The sequence below is a fragment of the Equus caballus genome, chromosome 29, assembly GCF_041296265.1.
Source record: "Equus caballus isolate H_3958 breed thoroughbred chromosome 29, TB-T2T, whole genome shotgun sequence".
Taxonomy (NCBI): Eukaryota; Metazoa; Chordata; class Mammalia; order Perissodactyla; family Equidae; genus Equus; species Equus caballus.
In genome coordinates, this window is record NC_091712.1 from 16,763,795 (window position 1) to 16,778,258 (window position 14,464).

At 37.5% G+C, this 14,464-nt stretch overlaps 1 protein-coding gene across 21 annotated transcripts in view; it reads right to left on the minus strand.

Annotated features, from left to right (window-relative positions):
- Positions 1–14,464, minus strand: part of CCDC7 (coiled-coil domain containing 7) — a 460,046-nt gene that overhangs the window by 284,089 nt on the left and 161,493 nt on the right. For 4 of the 21 annotated variants that reach the window (XM_070255453.1, XM_070255450.1, XM_070255451.1 and 1 more), the window contains exon 18: positions 12,981–13,078. The exons of 15 other annotated variants lie outside the window; for them this stretch is intronic. In XM_070255453.1, coding sequence (XP_070111554.1) covers positions 13,072–13,078 — 7 coding nt within the window. In that variant the 3' untranslated portion in view covers positions 12,981–13,071. Of the gene's footprint in view, positions 1–9,682; positions 12,245–12,940; positions 13,079–14,464 lie in introns of those variants that run through there. 2 more of the 21 variants (XM_070255456.1, XM_023632314.2) reach the window with 2 other exon arrangements.

The following is a 14,464-nucleotide window of genomic DNA, read 5'->3' on the forward strand; positions in this document are numbered from 1 at the left end:
TTTCAGCTAGTAAAAATAAGGCTAGTGGACTACTTAGAAATAGTTTTTAAATGTGTAAATAAATCTTACACTGACAACATTGACTAGTTACAAATAACAGCTATTGTTATTACTGAAATAATTAGAAATAGGATTTAAACTATATGGAAATTATATGGAACAAAAGGAAAACTATTCTAACAGTAGAAAAACAAAATTATTGGTTAATGAGGATGATAAACATGTTTTCTCCTGAATGGCCTCAGTGGATATCATTTCCCTGCTCTGTAGCTAGGCAGAGACTTTCAAACAAAATCTTTCACTGATACCTGAAATACTGGAAAGCAAACTCCCTCCACATGCTCTTTTTCCAATACATCTATTTTCCCCTCATCAGGGAGTTTCATAGTTCCAGAATAACTATTTTTCCTGCACCCCTCCCCACTGCTCTATAGATATACAAACTAGTATATGACAGGCTCCTTCCCCTAGAGCACTTTCCATCATCTATTGAGCTGTCTCTAGCCCAAACGTTCACTGTGCAAGATGAGAGCTTGGAATATTACATGTGTTCTGCTGCTACTCTGCCTATAAGTTTTTCTCAGAAAATATTGCCATTTGTAACTAGTTGTATGTGACTCGTACAGATACCATAGCTTTTGAAAACAGAAATAGTTTGATTGGGCCACCACTGAGGTGGTAAATAAACCCACTGGAAGCTTTACACCAGAAAAACTACTGAGTTGGAATGGCCAATATCTCAGTGGCCATATTGTTTATAGTCACAAAAGCTGAGAGGGCAAATTACTTGGCCAAACTAGAATGGCTAGAGACCAGGTGGCTCAGAGATATGGGATAAAATAATCTCCACGTGGGGGGATAGCTACATAGCCCATAGACCACTGAAGACGAGAAATGGGAAGGTTTCTTAGAAATCCTAGAACAGTAGATTTGCTATAAAAGAAAAATCCAGAGCAATAAGGTTGTAAGTAGGTGGCTACAGCACTCTACTTAAAGGAAGGAGAAAGAGGCCAGGCTCAGAAAAGCCTAGAAAAATTGGCATAAGTATGACTAAAAGTTAACAGGTCGATACTAAAGCCTGAAAGAGATTTAAAAAATCGCCTGACTGTGCAGCTCTATGGTTGGCCTCTCTTGCAACAGAAGGGAGGAAAACTACTGGGCTGATACAAAATTTGGAATGATCTGAACAGAGTTACACAGATAGCACAAAAAGAGACAAAGGCTTGAGCTAGAGCCTTGTCCTCTTCAGCTTTCCAGGGGGTGAGATCTCAAGCATTTCTAAACTTACTATACACTGACTCCTACATGGTATGGGGAAAGGAGTTAACACAGCAGGGCTTAGACTTCTATCCTTGGAAAGCCCTGCTTACAAGGTTGGCCCTTGGCTGGTATCTTGGAACTTGACAGGGTTCCCACAATTCCCAGAACTAAGGATGGCTCTCTGTGCCCACTGTACAAACAATGTGGTTTATGCTGAACAACTGCTTTCCTTCTGGGAGTGTGGATTTTTGGTACATGATAGGCACAGTGTGTCTATACAACCAGCCACCAGTAAAAACCTGAGTCTCTAATGAGTTTCCCTGGTAGACAACATGTCACATGTGTTGTCACAATTCACTGCTGGAGTAATTAAGCATATTCTGTTTGACTCCACTGAGAGAGGACTCTTGGATGCTTGTACCTGGTTTCTTCCAAACTTTGCCTCATGTGCCTTTTCCTTTTACTGATTTTTGTTTTTATCATTTTGCTATAATATCATGATAATGATTATGCGTTGAGTCCTGTGAGTCCTCCTAGCAAATCACTGTACCTAGAGATGGTCTTGGAAACCCCCAACACAGTTGGTGTCAGCAGCGGGATTCACTAGAATGATCTCTGACTTACTGAAATATGGAGAAAGCATTGCTTGGAAAAAGGAATTATGAAAGGTTGGGATGGGAGATGATTAATTTTGGGTGGCTATGGACTCATCTATGGTACAAAATGGCAGCTGGATTGCTTTCTGTTCGGCGAGGTAAAGTTACCTGTGGGATTTGAAAATGATACATTCAACTCCAGGAGAACTGGCTTCTAGATCCCCTGGCTGCAATTCTGGTGCTGAGTAAAGCAAGAGAAAAAGGTGCAGCCTGGGTGATGTCCTTGGTTTTTGTGCTCTCTACCAAGTGGGAGGAGAAAGGACCTAAAAATTCCGAAACGTGGGCTTTGCATGGGCCAAAGGCAATAAAAATTAGTTTGTACTTACAATCTCCTTCAGGTGGAAGGGGGAAAGGTTAAATCAGCTCCTGGGGCAGGAGCAAAGCTTTAAATAAACCAGAGGAAAAATTGAGGGGTGGAGGGTAAGGAGGGCGACTCTAGCTTCCTTTTCTTCAGCCTGGCTCTGCTACTGCTGAAGCATCACCCCTTTCCCTTGCATTCCAGCTGGGATATCCCTGCACCTGTAATGCTAACCCTGTAAATGATTAATTTACTGCAAGTACAAATTCTTAATGAGAAAAAAAGGGAATTTTTTATTGATGTATAGTTGACATATAATGTTATATGAGTTTCAGGTGTACAACATAATGATTCAATATTTGTATGTACTGCAAAATGCTCACCACAATAAGTCTAGTTAACGTTCATCACCACAAATGATTACAGAATTTTTTTTGTTGTGTTGAGAACTTTTAAGATTTACTCTCCTAGCAACTTTCAAATATGCAATACAGTATTACTAACTACAGTTGCCATGCTGTACATTACATCCCCATGACTTATTTATTTATAACTGGAAGTTTGTACCTTTTAACACCCTATATCCATTTCACCCATCTCCCACTTCCCCACTGCTGGCAACCATCACTCTGCTCTCTGAATCTATGACTTTGGTTTTAGGGCTTTTGGGGGGATTTGTTGTTGTTGTTTTAGATTCCTTATATAAGTAAGATCACACGGTATTTTTCTTTCTCTGTTTAACTCATTTCACTTAGCAAAATGGCCTGAAGGTCCATCTATGTTGTCACAAATGGCAAGATTTCCTTCTTTTTTATGGCTGAATAATATACCATTATACACACACACACACACACACACACACAACATTTTCTTAATCCATTCATCTGGCGATGGACACTTTGGCTATTTTCTTATCTTGGCTATGGCTATGGTAAATAATGCTGCAATGAACAAAGGGGTACAGATACCTTTTTGAGTTAGTGTTTTCATTTTCTGTAGATAAATACCCAGAAGAGGAATTGCCAAATTATACAGTAGTTCTATTTTTAACTTTCTGAGGAACCTCAATAAATTGAGGTTTTCCCTAGTGGCTGCACCAATTTACATTCCCACCAACAGTGCACAAGGGTTCTCTTTCTCTACATCCTTGCCAACACTTGCTATTTCCTGTCTTTTTGATAATAACCATTCTAATAGATGTGAGGTGATATCTCATTGTGGTTTTGATTTACATTTCCTTGATGATCAGTGATGTTGAGCATCTTTTCATGTACTTGTTGGTCATCTGTATGTTTTCTTTAAAAAAAAGTCTATTCAGATCCTCTGCCCATTTTTCAATGAGACCAGGGTTTTTATTTTTTGGCTATTAAGTTGTACAAGTTCTTTATATTTTGGATATTAACTCCTTACTGGATGTGGTTTGCAAATATTTTACCCCATTCAGTAGATTGCCTTTTCATTTTGTTGATGGTTCCTCTGCTGTGCAGAAGCTTTTTAGTTTGATGTAGTCCCACTTATTTATTTTTGCTTTTGCTGCCTTGGCTTGTGGTGTCAAATCTAAAAAGCATCATTGCCAAGACCAACGTCAAGGAACATGATGTCTATGTTTTCTTCTAGGAGTTTTATGGTTTCAGGTCTTACATTCAAGTCTTTAATCCATTTGAATTAATTTTTGTATATGGTGTAAGATAGTGGTCCACCTTCATTCTTTTGCATATGGCTGTACAGTTTTCCCCACATCATTTATTGAAGAAACTGTCCTCTCCCCATTATATTCTTGGTTCCTTTGTCATAAATTAATTGATCATATACTATGAGTTTATTTCTGGGCTCTCCTCTGTTCCATTTATCTATGTATCTATTTTTATTTCAACACCACACTGTTTTCATTACTATAGCTTTATAAGGGATTTTGAAATCAGGAAGCATGATGTCTCCAACTTTATTCTTCTTTCTCAAGATTGCTCTGGCTATTTGGGGTCTTTTGTGGTTCCATACAAATTTTAGAATTGTTTGTTCTATATCCATGAAAAATGCTACTGGAATTTTGTTAGGGATTGCATTGAATCTGTAGATTGCTTTGGGTAGTATGTACATTTTAACAGTATTAATTCTTCCAATCCATGAGCATGGGATATCTTTCCATTTATTTATTCCAATTTCTTCCATCAATGTTGTACAGTCTTCAGTGTATAGTTCTTTCCTCTTCTTGGTTAAATTTATTCCTAGGTATATTATTCTTTCGGAGGCAATTTTAAAAGAAATTGTTTTCTTAACTTCTCTTTCTGCTAGTTCATTATCACTGTATAGAAATGCAATAGATTTCTGTATATTGATTGTTTCCTGTAACTTTACTGAATTCATTTATTAGTTCTGACAGTTTTTTTGTGGAGTCTTTAGGGATTTTTATATACAGTATCATGTCATCTGCAAATAGTGACAGGTTTACTTCTTCCTTTCCAATTTGGATGCATTTTATTTCTTTTCCTTGCCTAATTGCTCTAACTAGCACTTCCAGTGCTATGTTGAATAAAAGTGGCAAAAGTGGGCATGTGTGTTTTGTTCATGATCTTAGAGAAAAAGCTTTCAGTTTTTCACCATTGTTGATGTTAGAGGTGGGCTTGTCATATATGGCCTTTATTATGCTGAGGTTCTCCCTATACACAGTTTGTTGAGAGTTTTTATCATAAATAGATGTTGAATTTGGTAAAATGCATTTTCTGCATCTATTGAGATGATCATATGATTTTTACCTTAATTTTGTTAATGTGGTGTATCACATGGATTAATTTGCAGATGTTGAACCAACTTTGCAACCCTGGGATAAATCCCACTTGATTGTGGTGTATGATCCTTTTAATGTATTGTTAAATTAGGTATGCTAATATTTTGCGGAGGGTTTTTGCATTTATGTTCATCGGGGATATTGGCCCGTAATTTTCTTTTCTTGTGGTATCCTTGTTTGATTTTGGTATCAGGGTAATGCTGGCCTCATAAAATGAGTTTGGAAGTGTTCTCTCCTCTTCAATTTTTGAAAGAGTTTGAGAAGGATTGGTATTAATTCTTTGAACATTTGGTAGAATTCACTGGTGAAGCCATCCGGTCCTACACTTTTTTTTTATAGGGAGTTTTTAAATTACTGATTGAATCTCCTTACTAGTAATTGGTCTGTTCAGATTTTCTACTTCTTCATGATTCAGTCTCTGAAGGTTGTATGTTTCTAGGAATTTATTCACTTCTTCTAGGTTGTCCAATTTGTTGGCATATAATTGTTTGCAGTAGTCTCTTATGATCTTTCATATTTCTCTGGAATCAACTGTAATTGATACCACTCCTTTTCCATTTTTGATTTTATATTTTAACTTTTAACTCTCTCTCTTTTTTATTGGTGAGTCTAGCTAAAAGTTTGTCAGTTTTATTTATCTTTCCAAAGAACCAGCTCTTAGTTTCTTTGATCTTTTCTATTGTCTTTTTAGTCTCTATTTCATTTATTTCTGCTCTAATCTTTATTTCCTTCCTTCTACCAACCTTGGTCTTCATTTCTTTTTTTTCAGTTCCTTGAGGTATAGAGTTAAGTTGCTTATTTGAGATTTTTCTTGTTCTTGAGGTAGGTATTTATCTCTCTTAAATTCCGTCTTAGGACTGCTTTTGCTGCATCCCATAAGTTTTGGTATGTTGTATTTCCATTTTCACTTGTCTCAAGTTTTTTAAAATTTTTATTTCTTCATTGACCTATTGGTTATTCAGTAGCATGTTGTTTAGCCGACACACACTTGTGAATTTTCTAGTTTTCTTCTAGTGATTGATTTCTAGTTTCTTAACATTGTGGTCAAAAAACATGCTTGATATGATTTTAATCTTATTAAATTTGTTAAGACTTATTTTGTGGCCTAACATATGATCTATCCTGGAGAATGTTCCATGTGCACTTGAGAAGAATTTGTGCTCTGTTTCTTTTGGATGGAATGTTCTGTACATATCTGCTAAGTCCATGGGGTCTAACACGTTGTTTAAAGCCAATAGTTTTTTATTTTCTGTCAGGGTGATCTATCCATTGATGGAAGTAGGGTATTAAATTCCTCTACTATTATTGTATTGCTGTCTATTTCTCCCTTTGGGTATGTTAATATTTGCTTTATATATTTAGTTGCTCTTATGTTGGGTGCCTAAATATTTCCAAATGTTATATCTTCCTGTTGTATTGACCTAAATGGGGAATTTTTTTTTAATGGCTTTGCATTTTGTAGCTACTGCATCTGGATATATAATAAAAATTGATGTGAAATGTTTACATGTTTTAATTTCATAAATGCTAGAAAGATCATCCTGATCAGGGAAAGCTGCAAAGAAAAAGTGTTATTGGGACACAACTTCCTGGCACTCTACTGCAAAGGGTGGTCTGGAATTTAAATTCTTTGAGTATTGAAAATAGGAAAAGATTTGATAATTTATGACTTTTGCCTATTGGAGCCTCTTTAAAAAGAAAGGCAAAAGGGACAAGAGAGGCAATCACTAAATGAAGATACACCTTTGGAGTTTACAAAAGCAGTTTTTAATTGCTCATAGGTACTTGTAAATTCAGATGTTTGACCCTTAAAGGATGATTTTTCTAGCCTGATGTGCATATTTTTGAGTGAGTCAATTTGAGCTCTAAGACTGACAAAACAAAGAAGGTTTGGGAGAGCCTTGATTTTCACTTGGACTTGGAATAGGGCTGTCTGTCTCTATAGCATCTCAGTTTTGCTACTGATAAAAGAAAAAAGGCTAATTCACAGATCCTAATTTCCTGGACCTGACACTGAGCTGTAACTAATACTGTCTGCTATGGGTTGTTTCAGCCTCAGCATGAAGAATAGAAAGCAGGCATAGGCTCAATCAGACTCTGAGATTGTTCCAGAATTAAGACACTTCTTTTTGGAGCACTAAAATCTAAGAACATCATGGACATAGGCTGGACTGTCTGGGTCACATAACAAATGCCCACAGAAAAGAGCTTGTTCTCTGATGGAACCATCTTATATCCAGCTGCTGATCTACGCCGTATATAGATACTGATTGCATTCCTAACTTGTGATCCCTGATGAAAGTTTCAAGTTCAGGGAGAGTACATCTCCAGGACTGTGGCCACTTTGCCCATTCTTAACAGATCAGACTGTCAACTCTCTTTCTGGATATCTCACTGATGTTGATTATTGTGTTTGTCTTGCTAGATTAGTTGCAGTTTGCAACAAGAAACTGATAGCCATCTCTACTTCCCTCACCTTTCTCCTGGTGCACATACCTTAGTTAAGGCAGTTTGACTATTAAATACAGCTGTCTCCAGAAATAATTGATTTTTATCTTTAGGCTGCTCACTGAATAAATGACCAGAATAAAAGGGTGAAAGGTTATGTAAACCCTTTTTGAAATTTTTGAAAATTTAGGATTTGTCCTGACCAGTTCCTGAACATGATGTGTCTTTCTGGTTAAGTTGTAAAGAAATGCTTTTCTGCAAAAATGTTTTCGTCCTTCTTGCATACAACTCTTCTAGTCAAAATGTCTGGATGAATATAGAATATGATTTGGAAAGAAATGTAAATTTTTGATTACTGAATGGGAACACTGGTTTTCTAACACCTGACTAAAAACAAAATGCCAGTACCTTGGAAAGCACTGGGGAGAGGGAGGGCACTATGTTTTCAGAACTATTCCAGGAAGTCTTCCCCTCCTCCTGCAGGAAAACTCCCTGTGCTGCCTTTCTAAACTTCTGAGAGCACTTTGAATTCAAACTGACTGCTGAGCCTAAGATCACACATGACAGTGCTGATTCTGAGATAGCAGATGGTGGCCCAGATCCTGCATTTTCCACACAGAACAATTTCAGATGTTCTCTAGACTTGCCAGGTAGATTAACTGGTGTCATTCACAAGATAAACTGTTTGGAACTGACTGTCTTCAAGCAGTCCTTCTAAAACAAAGGACTCAACTAAATAAATTGGACCAGACTGACAGCCCTGAGGTGGGAGGTCCATTGGTGGGAGGGCACCTGGCGGACCTGTAAATCTGTACTGCCTGACTAATGTACGTTCTCTTGGGATGCTCTAACAACTGTAAAGTATTTGTTTCCAGGGGTACCACGTGTGCTCTCTAGGATTGTATTTCTTGCATGGGTGCCCTGACTGTCACGACACTGTGTCAACCCTGGAAGGCCTTCAGGTCAATTTCAACTTATTGGCCAGAGTTGTGCAGCACGTGAATTTGTGCCTTGGGCAAGGTAAAAAGACCTATACAAAAAATTAAGAAGGAAGCCACTTGGATTTCTAGGATATGGTTAATGGGATTTCTTTTAACTAGCTAAGTCCAGGACTCCTAAAGGGAATAACTGAGATCAATACTATAAGTTGGTCTCACCCTGGAGCATGGGGTCCCACTTACAATCATTTTACTGTAAAAATGCCTTGACCAAGGGCCAAGAGGGTGGATTGCACAGAAAAGAGTGAACATCAGCAGGACTGAGACTGCTATCCTTAGAAAGACCTGTTTGCAAGATTGAGTCTTGGCTGGCATCTGGGAACTTGCATTTTGGGAAGGTTCCTAGAATTCCCAGAACTGATAAGAGTGGCTCACTGTGCCCAAATCATTAGTACAAATAATGTAGTTTATGCAGAATACCTGCTTTTCTTCTGGGAGTCTGGAATTTTGGTCTATGGTAGGCAGAAGGCACTACGTGACCAGCCTCAATAAAAACTCTGGGCACTGAGTCACTAATTCTCTAATGAGCTTGACATTTTACATGTGTTATCATAATTCATTGCTGGAGGAATTAAGAGCATCTCTGTGACTCCACTGGAAGAGGACTCTTGGAAGTTTGCATCTGGTTTCTTCTGGATTTTTTCCCCATGCATCTTTTCCCTTTGCTGATTTTATTTTGTATCCTTTTGACATGACACATCATAGTCACAATAATAACTATATGGTGAGTCCTGTGAGCTCTCCTAGTGATGGGAGCAGTCTTAGGGACACCTGACACACAGTGGTATTATTTTTGTACTTTATATTACAACTGAGTTTTCTGCTTCTTTATTACATAATTGATATGGAAGCTCTGGGTTATTAAACCCAGAAAAGGTACTAAGCCATGCTAGTTAGAGAACTACCCTGTTGGCGAAGTACATGAACTTGTGAAGAACTGTCTGAACTGCCAGGGTCATTCAAAAATATTGTATACAAGAAGGGTAAAGATAAAATAATCTCCCCAAAAAATGTGATGCATGCAGGGATGCCATGCAATGCTAGTAAGTCTAGTTAAAAACCCACTGGGCACCACAGTGGAACTGAAGCTCAAACAAGCAAAAACCAATTGTGCCTCCCTTCCTCAGTCTCTGTAATTACATCACCTACTGAATAAATTGCTGCCACTACTGATACATGTATGCAGCCAAGGTCTTAGCAAGACATGCAACATACATTTAGTAATCTTTCTTCAGAATATTTGAAATCCTGTCATTTATTTTCAATGGGTAGCACAAAACATAGCACAATGTGAACTGCTAGCAATTTCTAGACATTCTATTACCTCGTGGACAGGGGTCAACACTGAAGTCCCACTTGCTTTCTAAGGTCCCCCGTTTAAAAATAGCTTTAAATGAAAACATAACCCAGGGCCTTGTCATTCAAATGAATTAGGGGGAGGGGTCATCATATGGACAGTACCAAAAGACGCATTCTATATCCTTGAAAGGAAAATTTATTGGCCCTGCAGCCCCCAACCACAAAGGAGTTTCTTTTTTAGGTACCCATGACATCACATGCTACACCTGATGATTCTTCAAAGCATCTGTGCCAATGCAACTAATTTTAAGTGGAAGCTCCTACATTTAGAAGCCTTGGAAGAGTTCCAGGCATTACAAAAACAAGTTTTAACTTTGTTTCTGCCATATTCTTCCGACTCATGGGATTACGGGTACCTGTAAGCAAACTTTTGTTGACTGGAGCTTTTGGCAACAATATTTCAAGCTATTTGTCAGCTCCTGGATCTTTGAACTCAATGACTTCCTCCTACTGTTGAATGACACATGCCCTTTGGGCAGTCACTGCTAGTTTATGATTGGGCCCTAATGGGGCATATTTTCTCACTTTTCAATTTAACATTCCTACCCTATGATAGGTCTTCTCTAAACCAAAATCCTATAAGGTGGCCAACCCTAGGAAAATTCTACTGTAAATGGGAGATAGCACACCCAATCAAGGGCCAATCCTGGCCCTTACGATGTTAGCCAAATTCAGAAAACACAGCTGCACACTCACTGAACACAGCGATACTCCTCTGCTGTTTTAAATAAACCATTGACTTAGTAGGGCCCTTGCCTACAAGATCCACCACCTGACAAGAAAATATGACTCACTGACGGAACAGCCTCTCTCAGAGGTCACAAAATCTAGCGGAGTGCTGCATTCATCCAACAGAATGATGGTAAATTGTTAAGATCCCACGGAATTGGGGATTCTTCAAAACTGAGTGAATTTAGGTCATTTTTCGTGGCCACAGCGCACACTCTCCTTAGATTGAATTATACTTTTAAAAATACTCATGAGCCATTGCTAGTGGTCTATTTACATGATCAGGCTATTGGGCCACCCAAGACAGAACTATTAAATACACACACTTTTCTGAGACACCCCCTGCCCAAGGAAATAGGTATGACAACTTACTAACAAACTCAATCCTTATTTTTCACATGTATATGCCCACAAGAACGAACTAAATCTAAAGGAAAATACGTCATACGGAAAAGCCAATCAAGAATGTTTCACCATCATCTCCATTATAGTCTTGGGTCCCTGGTTGTTTACAAGTTATAGGCTGCCCTATCCTGCAAGGGCCCCTCTGTATTGGTTGAACTCCAAAGCATCTTGGAACCATTTTTATTTCAAATCAATTGAAAGATCATTTCAAAAGAAATAACATATTTCCCTTCTTTTTTCGCCCCCTGTTTTGACCTCAGTGAATTGGTGGACACAACATTTGGCTCATTTAAAAGATGGACACTGTCTTTGCATCAGATGGTTCTGCAAACATCCTTTTATGATCCTACAGGTAATTTTAACGGCAACATAGTAACTTTGGGGTCCCTGATGTACTTATCACTCCAGAGAAATGACAATCTGGATCCTCTCCACGAAAGAATAACAGATCTCAGTTTGTCAAATGTGAACATGTCTGACCCTGGGAAATGGTTGGAGGGGGGATAGCAAGGGAGATGACAAATAAATTTCTCTTTCTTATTGAAGATACTGAACAGACATTCCAAAACAGCACTTTTTGGCTGTCCAGGAAGCAGAGCTTATAATGTGAATTTATTAAAATGCTGTTTCTTCACCCTCATCTAACCTAGCTGGGAACATTACTGATATCCTTCTCCCAGGCAACACTGTTATGATCAGGACCAGGTGTCAGCCAGAGCTAATGAAGAGACATATTAATGAGAGTCCAAGAACAAGATGTAAATAGAGAAGAAACAAATCTTTGTTTTTGGATGGCCCTTGTGGCTCCATCCTTCTCCCTTTTGGTAGTTTGGAAGAGCTGGCTCACCAGGACTGTTCAATGGAAAAGCAGCTCTCATTTATACCAGCTATGTTAGTATACAAAGTACCTACTCTTTCAGGTGCTCCTTTTTTCTAACAAGGCCATTGCCTCAACCAGGAATCTCTCAGTGTTACATGGTTGACTAGGTGTTCTCTATCCCCTCCCAACTTTCCTATAATTTTGACAAGTGTTATGTGAGGAGAAAGTCCCTCTCAGGGGCACTTTTCATGGTAAATCCAACTGTACTCACTCCAAGCACACCACTCCATGGAATAATGATAGCTCGGGGGTTATTGTACCCTCTACTGTTTCTTAGTTTTTAAAGTTTCCTCTATAAAATCTACCTTATGCTTACAATTTGGATCACTATTAATATGTTCCTTGCACAACAGTTAACAGGAAATTATGAAATCTCCTCTAGAGTTTCTAATGATGTCCATTTGTAGAAGTTTATTCTCGTAAAAACTGAAAAGAGACAAAATATTTTAATAGCTTTTTATTTCATAATTAGATAATCCCTTTTCTTGATAGATAATACCTTCTTTGACCACCCAATCTAAATTATCGTTCCTTGTGACTCCCTATCAGTCACATATTATTAGCTTCAATTATTATTCTCTAAAATTGCCTTGTTTATATATTTTCACTTGTTTATTGCCTGTCTGTCCCACTATAATGTGAACATCACAAAAGAAGAGATCTCATTTGTGTTATTTATTAGTAAAACTCAATGCCCAGAACAGTATCTGGCATATGAAGGTAGTAAAAATATTTATGGAATGAATGAATTTGGTGAATAAATAAATTAGCAAATTTAATAATCAATCACCTAATCTACGGAGAAAATATGCACACATATTAATACACTTTCTGTTTTGTACAGATGTCTTTGTGCTTTATAGCAAACTTAATTAGTGTTAGGGGGAAAAGTCCAAAAAAAAAAGGATTTAGAAAGAAGTAGGTTGGATGTGTAACTCTTAAAAATAAAACACCAAGAAACAGCTTACATATTCATTTCTAAAATGTGTGTTTCAATGCTGTAAAACATTTAAGAAAAGCTAACAAAGCGTATGATGTGAAACACTAAATTATTAATATCTATTGTGTTTGATTAAATATTTGCCAGTAATTCCCTAAGCCAAAATAAATTGGTAAATGTTGTAAAGCGCAGAAAAAAAATGTACTTTATTGTAAGCAATACCATGTGTCTGCTCAGGTGGGATCTCCTTACTTCGCTCCCATCCACTCTCTGAAGGTTTGGGAGACTTTTCCAAAGTATCTCAGAAATTCTATTAGGATCTAAGAAGTAACCCAAAATGAAGTTTGATGAATAATATTGTGCCATGTGCTTAATAGTTTGAATTTTTTATTATATTTAGCAATATTCAACCTAAAGCTGTTAAGGGCAATTCTATAAAACCTAGAAAGCTGAAACAACATCATTCTCCTCAAGATCCCATCCCATCATTCTCCTCAGTCTAGACTCCCCCCAAAAAAAGAACTACTGGCCTTTCCCTGGCACACTGTGTAGATTCTAAACACTCTCATCTTTACTTCAACAGTTCAGTCCACCTGTAACACCTTTTCCTCACATTCCCCTGTTAAAATGCAACCCAACTATCTTTCTTAAATTAAATGCTATGTTATTCTCAATCCAACCAGAAACAACTTTTCCTCCTTTTTGATGCAGCTTCTTGGTACCTTTTTAGAGAATGCCTCTTCCACATTACACTTTACTTATTTTTGCACATCTTGTCTGCCTTACTAGAATGTTAATGCATTGAGGGCAAGGACCACACAGCTGTCATCTTTCTACTTCTCATAATACCTAGTAAAGTGCCTTGCATGGCATGGACACTCAGTCCATGTTTCCTTATTGAACTAAATTGAATTGACATGAATTGAAATAATCTTTCTCTTGAAGTTAGGGAACATTACATCAATTAACAGTTCTAGAAAAAAGCCATTTAAGAGGAATTACTTGATATTAATTCTATGATCTTTTCCTGCTCTTGATGTCACATATTCCCTTTCATCCTCAGTCTGCTGTTCCCATCCAACTCTCTTTCCGTTCTTCCACTTCCTCTTAGCACTCTTAAATGTGACATCAGCGAAGTAGAATGGGGTCTGGCAGGAGCAACAACTCACAGTAACACTATCACAACCCCTCCTCAAAATCTTTCCTAAAGTTCATAGAAAGTAACTAAGACTGCCTTACTATGTTGTCATAGAGACTAGAGATTCTCTTTAAAATACTTTGTTTCAGCCAATGTTTCTACTTTATGAGGTCACAAAATATACGAACAGCCTATCAAATTCATCAGCAGCAACTAAACGTTCAACATTAAAAAAACTTATATGAAAAATTATCACTTCATGTTCTTCAGGATGATAAATTATTGGCTTTCCGGATTTTTAAGGCCTATACTTCACTATGTTTCCATAGAAAAACTATGGTAGTATGTCATTCTCTACCATAATCTTAATATCAATATGAGTATCATTCTTTATCTGTTTCTACACAGTTCATAAGCTAGTTAAATTTCCATTAAAGTTGAAGATAAATATTAATACTTTTTCTTATACCTTCCCAAATATTCATAATATTGACCATATGACCAGACATATTCATAAGGTAACAGAATAAATGACAAGAAATCTACCGACAATCAGTTTGCAAAGCAG